Here is a 14,939-nt window from a genome sequence, read left to right as displayed (position 1 = left end):
GCTGGGTTGTCTATTTCAAATATACCAATTCAAAGTTTCAGACCTGTACAATATGCATATATGCATATTCATGTATAGAACTTCATCACTTCAAAGTCCCTGAACTTGGAAATTCCACTCTCCAGCTAGTATAAATGGTATCCTTCTACCTGTTTGATGTTTTTACTCAATAAACCTCTATCATTTCTTCTTTGCTTCAGTATTCTTCCTTGATCCCATGTTGTACCTCTTTATATTTCATACTTTATTTTATACTTTAGAATCCCTTATATCTTGACTCTCCATTGTTCCACACTAGATGATTTTTCAGTGGCTATACTTGGGATCTCAAGCATCACTATGGGAAATTAAAAAATTAAATTTACCACCTATAGTGGCAAAATAAATTTCATTATGTATAGCTTTCTAATCATAATCCTAATTGATCAACATTGCTGTTAATATTCCCAGATACATGACTTAGGAAGGTATTTTTAAGATATGACAGATGATGAAAAGAAAGGAAGGTGAGAACAAGATGAATGATGGTCAGTATTTTATATTGGATAGAAAATAATATATGGGGACCCAAGACTGTGGAATAAAATTAGGAAGCTACTTGCTTTTTCCCCAGTTTCCTTTGAAAACCATAGTGAAATCAAGCCTCTGAACAGAGTCTGACATATTCTGTCAATTACCCATATGGAAAAAGAGCTACAAACGCTAACTGAAAAAAAAAAAAAAAACCACAATAAAAACTAGAAACACAATAAAAACTAGAGCAAATGGAAGCTAATGGGTTTGTGAGACAGCAAGAATCAGTCAAACAAACTAAAACAAAAGAGAAAAAATGGAAAAAAATTGAAATTCCTTATTGGCAAAACAGGCAACTTGGAAAATAGATCCAGAAGAGACCATTTAACATTATTGGCCATGACCAATAAAAGAGGCTGGATAGCATATATAAAAGATCATTAAAGAAAATTGCCCCAAAATTCTAGAAACAGAGGGGGACATACTGATTGAAAGAATCCAGAGATCACCTTCTGAAAGCAATCCCAGAATGAAAACTCCAAGGAACATTGTTGCAAGACTCCAAAACTACAATCTCAAGGAAAAAAGTACTGCAAGGAGACAGACAAAAACAATTGAAATATCAAGGAGAAACAGTTAGGAATTAACCAGCATCTGGCAGCTCCTACAATAAAAATTCAGAGAATCTGGAATACCATATTTTGGAAGGCAAAGGACCTAGGGTTACAACCAAGAATTAACTATCCATCAAGATTCAGCATGATCTTCCAAGGGAAACAATGGAGCTTCCACAAAGTAAGAGACTTTCAATCATTCTTATAAAAAAATAAGCAACAATTTTAATCTACAAACAGAGGATTCAAGAGAAACATAGAAAGGTAAGTAGGGGAAATTATATATATATACATATATATATATATATATATATGTATATATATATATATATATATATATGTATATATATATACTTTAAAGGTTAAACTGGTTACATCCCTACATGAAAAAATGATATCTGTAATTCTTGAGAACTGTATCCATCACTGGGGAAGAGAGAAAGAGGAATCACATGGACTGAGGGTATGATTATAAATGGACTCTGATATGATGACATTAAAGAAAAAGACATTAAGGGATAGACAAATCCCTCTACTGAAAAAGAAGAAAGGGGAGGTATAATGGGAAAATTAGTTCATATGAAGTGATCCAAAAGACCTATTACAATTACGGAAAAGAAGGGATTGGGCATGATCACTGTCTGAAGCTTGACATCTCTAAGAGAGAATAACTTAATCATTTAGTTGGGTATAGAAATTTATCTAATCCTATAAAGAAGTTGGAGGAAAAGGGGGAAAAGAAAAGGGAGAGATAGGATAGAAAGAAGGGCAGAAGCACTAGGGAAAAGTTAAGAGAAGAAAAGAAGGGTTTATAGAAGATAAGGTAATGTTTGGAGTGGGTTTAAAAAAAAACTTCTTAACATTGTTTAAAAAAAAACTTCTTAGAGAAGGGGGGAGGAGTATTAGGATATAAATTAGTGGGTGGGGTAGTTTAAAAAACTACACACAATCAAGAACAGGGTAGAAAGAGAACAAAAGTATATCCAAGGGCGAAAATAGGATGGAGGGTAATACAGAGCTAGTAATCACAACTGCGAATGTGAATGGAATGAATTTCTCCCATAAAATAAAAGCCAATAGTAGAATGGATGAAAAAACAGAATCTTATAAAATTTTGTTTACAAGAAACACATTTGAAACAGAAAGACACATACAGATAAAGGTAAAAGACTGGAACAGAATTTATTATGCCTCAGATGAAATAAGAAAAGCAGGGCTAGTAATTCTGATCTCACATAAAGCAAAAATAAAAATAGATCTTATTAAAAGAGATAAGGAAGGAAAGTACATCTTGATAAAGAGTACTGTAGATAAGGAAATAGTAAAGATACTAAATGTGTATGCACCAAGTGGTAGAGCAGACACATTCCTGGAGAATATTTTAAGCCAGTTACAGGAAGAAATAGATAGCAAAACTATTCTAGTGGGGGATCTCAACTTTCTCCTTTCAGACTCAGACAAATCTAACCATAAAATAAACAAGAAAGTAATTAGTGAAGTTAAGAGGAGCCTAGAAAATCTAGATATGATAGACCTATGGAGAAAATTGAATGGGGACAGAAAGCAATACACATTTTTCTCAATAGTACATGGAGTATATGTACTGTACTGTACATGAACAGTACACAAAAATTCACTATGTATTAAGGCATAAAAACCTCACAATCAAATGCAAAAAACAGAAATAGTAACAGCTTCTATTTCAGACAATACAATCAATATTCTATTCAATAAAGGTCCAGTGAAGGATAAAATAAAAACCAATTGGAAATTAAATAATCTAATTCTAAAAATGAGTAGATCAAACAACAAATCACAGAAACAATACATAATTTCATTCAAGAGAATGACAATAATGAAACAACATACCAAAAGCTATAGGATGAACCCAAAGAAGTTATTAGAAGAAATTTTATATCTCTAAATAACTACATGAATAAAATAGAGAAAGAGGATATCAATAAATAGGGTGTGCAATTAGGAAAGTTAGAAAAAGAACAAATTAAAAATCCCAAATTAAATACCAAATTAGAAATTATGAAGCTCAAAGGGGACATTAATAAAGTAAAAAACTAAGAAAACTATTGAATTAATAAATAAAACTAAGAGCTAATTTTATGAGAAAAAAACACAAAATATATATATACCTTTGATTAATATGATCAGAAAAAGGAAAGGAAAAAATCAAATCACCAGCATCAAATATTAAAAGGGTAGACTCAGTACCAATGATAAAAAAAAATTGAAGCAATAATTAAGAGCTATTTTATTCAAGTGTATGGCAGCAAATTTGATAATCTTGTTGAAGTGGATGAATATTTACAAAAAATATAAATTGCCTAGGTTAACAGAAGAGGAAATAAATTACTTTTAATAGTTCTGTTTTAGAAAAAAGAAATTGAACAAGTCATTAATGAACTCCCTAAGAAAAAAATCACCAGGGTTACATGATTTCACAAGTGAATTCTACAGAAAAATTAAAGAACAGTTATTTCCAACACTGAAACTATTTGGAAAAATAGATGAAGAAGGAATCCTGCCAAATTTCTTCTGTGATGTAACAGTGTACCTAAGTTGCACAGTGATTCCTAAAATTTTGGAAGGGCCAAAACAGAGAAAGAAAATTTCAGACTAATTTCCCAATGAATACTGATGCTAAAAATTTTAAGTAAAAGATTAGCAAAGAGAATGCATCAACTTATCTCAGGATAATACACTATGATCAAGTGAAATTTATACCAGGAATTTAGGTTCAATATCAGGAAAACATAATTGACCATATTAATAACAAAACTGACAGAAATCATATAATAATTTCAATAGATGAAAAAAAAACTTTTGACAAAATACAGCATCCATTACTATTAAAAACATTATAGAGTGTAAGGATAAAGGGAACTTTCCTTAAAATAATAGGCAATATCTAGCTAAAATCTATAGCAATCATTAGGCAACGAAGAAATAAATCTATCACTCTTTGCAGGTAATATATATACACATAGAAGATCCTAGAAAATAATCCAAAAACTTACTAGAAATGATTCACAGCTTTAGTAAAGTTGCAAGATATAAAATAAACCCACAGAAATCATCAGCATTTCTGTATATTACTAACAAATCCCATTAGCAAGAGTTAGAAAAATTCCATTTAAAATTACTATAGACAAAATAAAATATCTGTGGGATTTACCTGCCAAGATGAACTAGAGACTATTATGAAAGCTAAAATGGACAACTGTGATTACATCAAATTAAAAAGATTTTACACAAACCAACAGAAAGAAGGTTAAAAGGGAAGTACAAAGTTGGGGGAAATCTTTATAGCCAACATTTCTGATAAATCTCTCATTTCTAAAATATATAAAGAATTGTGTCAAACTTATAAGAATTTATAAATCAATACATGCTATGTTCACTTTTTTTCTTTTTAAAAAATCACTTCCATGGTTTTTCCCTTTTGTTATGATTTTTCTCTCTCAAAATGATTCATAAAATATGTTAAAAATAAATAATAAAAATCAATAACAAAAAAATAAATTAATGTCTGGAAATGAGTTCCTTGATATAATTCTAGAATGATAGCATCATAGATTTAGACCTCAAAAGGATAGTAGAAGCCCTTGGGCTCAGTCTCCTTATTTTATACATCAGGAAACAAAATGCTGAGAGAGATTAAATAACGTCACAGAGCTAGTGAATGTAATAGTATTTGAATTCAAGCTTTATTGCATCCATAATTTCTTCTATTTATCTCTCCATTTTACTTCCATATATCTCTCACCTATTTATTATAGATAATTGAGAATTTGCTGTCATTTTAACTACATCACCCTGATGAAAATATGATTTTAAAACACATCTCTAGTTATATCTCTAGCATGCAATAGGAACAGCTTATTTTCATTAAATTAGATCTCATTATCCTTAATTATCTATCTCGTTTAGAAATTATGTTGGGTTACTAATCTCCATATAGTTATTCAAGGTTCATGATTTTTATATTCTGTTACTTCAGAGAGGTAGAGAAGTTATCCTTCTTTTTTAAGATATAAGTTCATAAAAAATGTAATTGTCATAAAAATACATAAAAGCGTGTATAGGAGGTGCCCAGAAGAAATTAGTTAGTTGATATAATCAGAACCAGGGAGCAGTTGAATAAATAATTTATTGAACTTTATTTTCTGCTGAGGCTTTTTTCATTAATTTCTATTTGTGCAGATTATAACTACAATCTTTCCTGGAGAACAATGATGGTATTTTTAATGTAATGATAGTGTAAACAATAAAAAGTAGAAACAACTTGAAGATTAAGTGTACTATTATTATATTTGTGCAAAATGAATTCTTCAAATCATATGAAATTTTTGGTATATTTAATGATTTTGAAAAGGAAAAAACAAACAAAAAAATCTCTATTACAGGTTGGACTTGCAAATATCAAGAATGGAATAACTGTAGATGGCAATTGGTATTCATTATTTCATTCAACCACTCAAAATTGAGATTGTTCATTTATGGCAGCACAATTTGGATAAATACTCTCAATTATCTATGATATAAGGGTTGGAAGTGAGAGTTGGAATGAAGAAATAAAGAGAAGAAATTCCCTGAGTACTTTGTAAACTTCCTTTAAAGTTTTAAAAGTTTAACTTTTAAAGAACTCTTTTAAAAGAATATCTTGCTGGCACATCAAACTTAACACACAGATAACTGAATTGATAACTCTTAACTGTATTATAACAACTAAGATTTCTTCCTTACTCTTTTACTATTTTTAGAATTATAACTTATTTTGTTTTTGTTACTTCTGACTGTAAAAATTATATAATAAAAGTTAGTTTCCAGATATATCTATTAAATTTAACAATCTTTTTTATTGCCTAATTCTTATTGCTCATTAGATCATAACTACATAGAAAATCCACATTAATTTTTAAGACTGAGACTATAAAATTAAATTTGCTTAATTGATCAGACCTTCCTTCCTAACAGTAATTCTATATGTTCCCCCCTCACTTTATTGGTAAACTCTTTGACAAAACTATCAACACCAAACATCTCTACTTCTTTTCTTCTCACGTTCATCTTAACCCTTTGTGGTCTGACTTCTAACTTGATCATTCAGCTAAAACTAGCCTCTTCATAGTTACAATATGTCTTAATTGTCATATCTCATGGCCTTATCTTAATTCCTCCTGATTTCTCAACAATAATTGATATCATAAGTAATTTTCTCCTTCTAGATATTCTTTTCTTTTCTTTTTTTTTATTTATTTAATAGCCTTTTATTTACAGGATATATGCATGGGTAACTTTACAGCATTAACAATTACCAAACCTCTTGTTCCAATTTTTTACCTCTTACCCCCCCACCCCATCCCCTAGATGGCAGGATGACCAGTAGATGTTAAATATATTAAAATATAAATTAGATACACAATAAGTATACATGACCAAAACGTTATTTTGCTGTACAAAAAGAATCAGACACTGAAATATTGTACAATTAGCTTGTGAAGGAAATCAAAAATGCAGGTGTGCATAAATATAGGGATTGGGAATTCACTGTAATGGTTTTTAGTCACTAGATATTCTTTTCTAAGTTTTCATGACATTGCTCTCTTTTAGTTTCTGTCTGATTACTTTTCCCCAGTTTTCCTTGTTTGTGTCTTCATCTATATCATGCCCAGTAATGTTGAGTATAGCGGAATAATTTTCAGGACCCTCTTCTTTCTTGCTCCATATATTTTTTCACTTAATGATATTATCAGGTCTTGTGGATTCAGTTTTCATTTCTATGTTGATGAGTCCCAAATTCTCATATTCCACTTTAGTCTCTTTCTGTACATGTCTGTATCACTAACTGCCTTTTAGATACTTCATATGGTACATTCCACTTGCATTTTATCCTCAAAATTCCTAAGACAGAGTTTATTATTTTCTCTCAAATCTTCTCTTCCTATTCAGAATACCAAAACAGAATTGATCATTTTTCCCTCAAATTTTTCCCTCTCAAATGTTCTTCTTACTGTTAAGAGCATAACCATCATCCTAACCACTGAGGCTTTTGTAACCTTATATTAATCCTTATCTTCTCATTCTTACATACACCCATAGTCTGTGGACGTGTTGATTTTATTAATCTTCTTGATTTTATCCACACAAAATTTCTTATAGATATTCATTTCTCTCTATTTACATAATAGTTCAGTCTCTTATTACTTCTCATAAGAGCTATCTAATTGGCCTCCTTACTTCCCCATTTAATCCACTCTTAACACAGTACCAAAATAATAGTCCTTAAGTCAAGGTCTGATCTTCAGTACTTACTAATCTATAGTGAATCTAGATTTCTTCCAGAATCAAATATAACATGATATGTTTGGCATTTATACACTTTTACAATATACTCTTATTCCTACTTTTCTAGTCTTGTTATATTTTACTTCCTTTCTTTACTGGTCTGCCTTCTATTATTTAACATTTTACTTCATCTCTCATCTCCATGCTTTCATACTGGTATCCTCCCACACATGGAATACTCTCCTGTGATAACGGCATATTTTAAAATCAGCTGGAGTTCAGGAATTCAGGTTAAGGGAAAATCTTCAATCTTTTTTCTTTTTGAGGTGAAGGGGGATTAACAATGTGAGCAGATGCAATAAAACGCCAGCCAGCAGTCTCTTTCTTCTTCTCTCCTCACCCCTCTGCCTCCACCCACAAAAATCGTTATTTCCTATACAGTACATCAGCACTTGCACAAAGAGTAGGTGGGGGCCATTCTTTCTCCAAGGATATATATTAATAGAGTATGGTCCAATGACTATTTAGCCCCATGTGCTTGGGACCTCAGTGCATCAACTCGAGTTCAGCCCATTACGCTCTCCCTTCTTACCTCTATTATCTTGATTTTCTAGATTTCCTTGAAGAAGATTCCCAGGTTTCCCAACGATAATGTCTTCCCCTTTGTGTACATCATTTCTCTACTCTATACACCTCTCTCCAGCCCCTCTCACACACATGTGTACTTAGTATGGTGTGAATGAAAAGAAAATTTTCTTCCTTGTTCATTATAATATGAGCTCTGTAGAGATAATATTTTTGCCATTCTTTGTATCACCAGCATTTATCATAATTCCTGAAATATAGTACCCCTAATAAATGTTTTGTTGACTGACTTATTAATAATTGCTCTGATGATTGAAAATCCAAAAACAAGTACAGGTTGATGTAGTGGGTAAATATTTCTGTTATGAATATATGAGGCATCAAGCAATTTCAGCATATAGAGGGCAAAGGAACAAGAAGAGCATTTATCTTTGATTTTTCTAGGAGAAAAATTAAAAAAAAAACAATTCCCTTTATCAGTGATTTTAGCTTTGTCTTCTATTTTAGTAATAGGTTTGAATGTGTCACACACACACACACACACACGCACACACACACACACACACACACAAGATTATAGCTTCACAAAGACATCTGGAGCACTGAATAGGTGAAATCAATTTGCTGTGATCATAATCTTTTTCAAGAGACAGAACTTGAACTCTTTTCCCAATGATTCCAAAGTTGGCCTCTTACCTACCATGTCCTATTCATTCTAAAAATGAAACATAACAACAACATTTTTTTATTTCACAAGTCACACACAGATATTGTTTTTAATTGCTTTTTATTAGGGTTTATGTACATTGTTCCTGTGTTTTCATCAGAACAAAAAAATTCTTTTATTTCTGACAATTCTTTTGTGACCAACTATTAATCAAAACCTGCTATGTAACTATAATTAGAAATATAAAAACTCTAAAATATGTTATGGAAAAGAAGTTACTTTATAAAACATTTTAAAAGTATGATACTATCTATTTAAATATTAAACTATTTTATGTGGATTTCTTCATCTTTTAATACAATGATGAATGCCTGGAATGAACGTTTTCACCTCAATGTTTTTGTCTTTATTTACTATAGTATTTGTGGAATTCAGCATCTTGAGCGAGCAGGGAAGAAATTGACTCTCTTTGACTCCCTTTATTTCTGCATTGTGACTTTTTCTACTGTGGGCTTTGGGGACGTCACACCTGAGACAGCACTGTCAAAACTTTTCGTCGTCATTATGATATGTGTTGCTCTTGTAGTCTTACCCATACAGGTGAAACCCAACTCTCTTATATTTTATGGAGCTATGTAAATTGTTACAATGGCTAGCATTTTATTTATTTTAAAATTTTTACTAAGAAACATAGGACTTTCTATTATCTGACCAAATAATAAAGGCCTAAAAATGTTGTCATACATAAAATTTGAATAACAATGACAAGGTCAATGCCTTTTGTCACTTGATGAGAGCAATGAAATTTATATTTACTTTTACTTTATAGGAACAAAAAACTTCCCATTTTTTATAACATGTTTTCAAACAATTTTTTCATTGACATCATTTAAAAACATATTAGATTTAATAAGTCCTTTGAATAAAGTACCAACTTTTGAAAGTATGTTTACCCTTATTTTCTCAAAAAGGAAAACAAAAAGAGAAGGGGGAAATCTGTGCTACCAGTTTCATTTTCAGCAAACATTTTAATTTTTACATTGTTTAGATGAATGAAATATAAATTTGAAGAGAGTATTCTTATGTTATTCTATTAAAAATAACAAATAATGGATAGCCAGGTGGTCTTAATATCAGGAAGACATGGATGTAAGTTTTGCCCCTGACAAGTATTGGCTATATGGTTCTGAGGAAGTCACTTGTGGGTTTTACCCACACTTTAAGTATATACTAAAACTCTCATAATCTCAACCAACTCTCTAAAAGTCAAGATTATGAAATCAGTATTGGCAAATTGGGCTTCCTCACTGGCAAAAATTTACTCCAATGAAATTAGAAGTCTTACCCAAGACCAAACTTGCAAAAAAAAAAAACCCCAATAAAAATTAACCTCTGGCTTGGAGGAGAGGAAAATAGGAAAAGAAAAGGAATATTTATTTGAATAAAAGTGAATGCATCCCAGATCAACACGACAAATAAAGGAGGACATTTTTTCTTCTCTGAATGGAGTGGATCTGTTTAACTCTGTGCCATTGATTTTGGTCTTACACTTGTATAATGGAGGTCAGTTTGGGCATTTAAAAATCGTATTTTACAATGCAAGAGAATTGGTAAATTTGTATAGGGGAGTTCTTCCTAAAGCTTTCTCTCCCTTTATAGCTTGGGAAGGTATAGTAGGTGGAGAGGGGGAAGAGGGGATATCTTTTAGCTATTGTGTAGTTAGCATAAGGTTACATATAATGTTGAGAATCTTTTTGTAGGTACGAATGAATTACATATATCCAGAAAACATGGGAGGATTCAGAGATTTTCCTTTTGACACTGCCCAAAATGCTAGATTCAATGCAAATTATCAAATGAAAAGTGGAATCCAATCCTTTGATAGCTGCTATCACTGTATTCACTGTGCCTGGTTGTATATTGGCATGATTATTCCTATTCTGTTTTGGCATTGAATTGTATAATTTCCTAGGCAACAAGGTGATACTGTGGATAGAGTGTAAGACCTGAAGGCGGGAAGACTTATCTTTAGTTCAAATCCGACCTCAAACATTTAATAGCAATATGATCTGGGCAAGTCACTTAACCCTATTTACCTCAAATCCTTCATTTCTAAAATGAGCTAGCATAGCTTCCATTCCAGTTTCTTTACCAAGAAAATTCCAAATGGGGTTACAAAGAGTCAGACCTGACTGCTAAGTGACTCAATATAACAACAGAATTTAATAGGAAAAAGCCATGTCTAGATAAAATTTAGCATAGTGAGTGAATAGAGTGATGCCCTTGGAATTAATGAGATTAGAGTTTTAAATTCTGCCTCAGACATATCACCAAAAACAAGTCTCAACTACTCAGTGTCTTCAAACAACTCTCTAAGAAAATAAGTTAAAGACAAGGTTCCCATTTACAATAGGGAATGACTTTTCATCCATGATGAATCCTTAAATGACAAAATTACAAGTCTAGATAGAAAGAAAACTAAACAAAAACCACTCTTCTCAAAAAAAAAATTTCCAACCAAATAACAAACTACAACAACAATCAGGTAAAGTTTTTTTCTTATAACCTAAATATTCCAGAAGAATATTTGACCAGAGATTTTATTTGTTCCCTCATCAGTTTTCACATGAAAGTAGTATTGTTGAAAGGCAACAAAGACACAAATATCAAGAATTTCCACTTAACAGAGAATAGACATAATAAGACACTAAATGCATTACATTAATCTGTATTTCAGAACTGATCATCTTTATTCATATATAAAAATTTATTATAGTTTGAACAGCTGGCCTTTTTGTGGATGGAGAGACAGAAGTCTGGTGGAAACTATAGCCGTCATAGAGCTCAAACGGAAAAACATGTTGTCCTGTGTGTTAGCTCCCTGAAGATTGACTTACTTATGGATTTTTTAAATGAGTTCTATGCTCATCCAAGACTACAGGTAACTTTGATATAGAATACTTATTGTACTGGATTAAGCAAAGTAAAATAATTTTTAAAATTAGATTAAAAACTGATGCAGTCTGCCTTTTGGAAAGTTGTCATTTATATCACAGGATTTAGTAAGGAGTGAATAAAGATGCTGTAGTTATAATCAGTAGCACACATAAAATAATGCATACATTTATTGTACTAAATGCTGCTTTCTGTAGCTAAATAGACAAGACAAGTGAAATTCTTATCACTACAGAGATTTCTGTGAATTAAATGTTGTCCCTTTCTTTCTAGATCAGGCATAAGTAATATTTTCATGAAACATTGAGTTTTAATATACAATGATATAAACAGTGAAATTTGGTCCTTTGACCACCATTTTATTTGAATTCTATGAAATTCTAACAGGTGTTACTAAGAGAGAAATGTCAGACTCTTTGTACTTCATTAAAGAAGAATGTAAGTCATATCTTTGTGATAAAGTGCTACCTGGAAAATTGGCACTAACTACATGGGTTTAGAACATATACAAAACCAGTCTAAGAGTCATAAAGTTTCCTGATTATATATCTATGTATATGGAATGCAACCTTTCTTGCCACTTTGTATTGACACATTGCTACTTGCCTTTTTTACTGAGGGCTCCTTAAAATGTAACTTAAAAATATAAAGAGGAGGTTTAGCATGAATGAAGAGGAGGTTTAGCATAGATGAATTTGAGTAGAACTGACTAGTACCAAGATACAAAGACACCTTTGTTTAAAAAAAAGTTAGTACAATTTACAGCAGGAGATGTACAAGTTCAGGCTTTGTGATACATTTCCTATTCTTAACAGTCTTGTTTATAAGTGTTAAGTAAAATCATGTAAATATTTGAGATACTATTCACATAATTATGTATTTATTTGAACTAAATCCACATTTATTTTTTGTATTTTTTCCTTGTCACATTTATGCTGGGAAATCTGCCAAGTATGCCCATGATATAGTGTAAAAAAGAATAAATCTGGGGGAAAAATAAAACAAAATAGCATTAAACACGAGAGAAGAGAGAGAGAGACAGACAGACAGACACATGGAGACAGAGACAGAGATAGAGACAGATGAAGAGGGAGGGAGGGAGAGAGGAACAGATGGAGAAAGGAACAAAGGAAGAGAGGTATAGCAGGGGAGAAAGAGGAGAGGAGCGTGGAGAGAGAGAGAGACAAGAAGGGAGAGGAGGAGTTAAGTAGGGAGAGTGGAAAAAGAGAGAGATAGAAGGAAGAGAGAGAGGGCTGGAGAGGAGGGAGGAAGGAAGGAAGGAAGGAAGGGGGAGAGACAGAGAGAGAGAGAGAGAGATTGAGATTTGGAAGTTAACAAATATTGACAGTATATACCAAGGCAGATTCTCTTAGGAGCCCAGGGTAGATGCAGCCTAAGAAAAATTGGTGACTAATGAATTTATACCATTATAAGATATGAAACTAAATTGTAATATTTTAATTTATATTGTTCTGAAATCACTTAATAATAGCTCATAAATAGGAATTTATTATGTATGGTGTGAATTCAATGCCCTGAAAAGGCACCACTGGAAATGGTGACATTCATAACCTATGTAATATTCCTCTTTAGTTATGAAAATATTGTTACATTCTTTTCTGGAATGACATCTTAATCCTTTCACATAAGACAAGAAAATAGACCACATTTCTGGCACACTTTAAGATTTACAAAATATTTTCTCTCCCAAACCCATTAAAACTGTGTAAGTATAATTCTACCCATTTTATAAGAGTTAAAGGAAATCAAGTGATTGTTCCAAGATTATACCTCTAGTCAGCTTTGGAGCAGGAATTTGAACTCCAGTCTCTAATTTCATATTTTTGGGTCTTTTTAATTTATCCTTTATAGCTCTTTTAATAGGGTTTCTTAGCCTTGGAGTCATGAGTATGGAAAAATTCCAGGGAGTCCATGAACATCTAGCTGAAATAGAGGGTTTCTTTCCATTATTAAAAATAAATTTTTGTAGTGATCCAAGATAATTTCGATAGACTTGGGATGGAAAACATCATTTTCATTCCAAGAGAACTGTGGAAACAAAATGTGGACTGAAGCACAGTATTTTCACCTCTGTTTGAGTCTTCTTTCTGGTGTTTTTTTTTCCCTTTTGTTCATTTTTTCATTCATAGGGAAATATGTTTAAAAGGACTGAATATGATTAACCTATATCATATTATTTGCTCTTTTTGGGAAAGAGGAGTAAAAAAAGGGAAGGAGAAAAATTTGGAACACAATCTTACAAAAGTGAATGTTGAAAATTATCTTTACATATATTTGGAAAATAAAATACTATCAAGAAAAAAGGTGAATTTTAGTAATATTGTTTAATGTTAAAATGAACTAATATTGCTAGGAATGTGAGACACATGTAACTCTGTCTTTTATTATTTGTTACTTTTGACAATAGATATGTTGAACAAGGAGGTTCATGTGAGATTATACATTGAGAAAGCTAACTATAGTATATAGTTCTGGGTAAGTGGTGAGAGATAACTTCTCTGTGTCTCTTTCTCTCAAATAAAATGCAGGCAACTCAGATATATTTTGTTTACATAGATAGAATATATACCTTTCATTTTGTGACATTATAAAATCAAATGTTCGTTATAAAGATGCCTTTTATCAGTTTTTTTTAATTTTAATTGTTGTCATTATTTAGAAAATTAATTCACCTAGAGAGTACACACCAAAATGTGTTTTTATTTTCCTTCATGGACTTGCTTTATTTTTTTTTTTTACAGGATTATTATGTAGTAATTTTATGTCCAACTGAAATAGATGTTCAGGTTCGAAGAGTCCTTCAGATTCCAATGTGGTCCCAAAGGGTTATCTACTTACAAGGTTCAGCCCTGAAAGATCAGGATCTATTGAGAGCCAAGTAGGTATTTTAAAAAAAATATATTTTTCTTATCCTGTCTATATTTAATTACTATCCTGTGATACTGTTATCACTAGCCTGATTGTAGTCACTGGAAAGTCCATCACTTATTTTAAAAAAAATTGTATTCTATTCAATTCTAACAAGAGTACAAGAATGGCCCAAGTTATTATATAATCCAGAGAGCTAGCAAACACTTTATTACAGCTCCGGATTTTATCTCTGCAGTTTTTTGTTTATTTTACTTTCTCTCTATTCACATGGACCCTTTTAGTTCAGGACCTTTTTAAGTAGTCAAAAACATTTATTATGAACCTGCTATGTGCTAGGCACTATGCTATATGGTGGAGCTACAAAAAATGCAAAAAATAGTCCCTGTCTTAATGAGTTTATAGTCTAATGG

General features: G+C 31.5%; 1 protein-coding gene across 2 annotated transcripts in view; it reads left to right on the top strand.

Moving 5' to 3' along the window:
* The window catches only part of KCNT2 (potassium sodium-activated channel subfamily T member 2), a 542,167-nt gene that overhangs the window by 315,216 nt on the left and 212,012 nt on the right, over positions 1 to 14,939 (top strand). For both annotated transcript variants that reach the window (XM_031937081.1, XM_031937080.1), the window contains exons 9-11: positions 9,102 to 9,282; positions 11,459 to 11,623; positions 14,400 to 14,536. In XM_031937081.1, the coding sequence (XP_031792941.1) occupies positions 9,102 to 9,282; positions 11,459 to 11,623; positions 14,400 to 14,536 (483 nt within the window). The remainder of the gene's footprint in view (positions 1 to 9,101; positions 9,283 to 11,458; positions 11,624 to 14,399; positions 14,537 to 14,939) is intronic.

This window comes from Sarcophilus harrisii, chromosome 4, assembly GCF_902635505.1.
Source record: "Sarcophilus harrisii chromosome 4, mSarHar1.11, whole genome shotgun sequence".
NCBI classification, from domain to species: Eukaryota; Metazoa; Chordata; class Mammalia; order Dasyuromorphia; family Dasyuridae; genus Sarcophilus; species Sarcophilus harrisii.
This window is presented reverse-complemented; position numbering and strand designations above follow the sequence as displayed.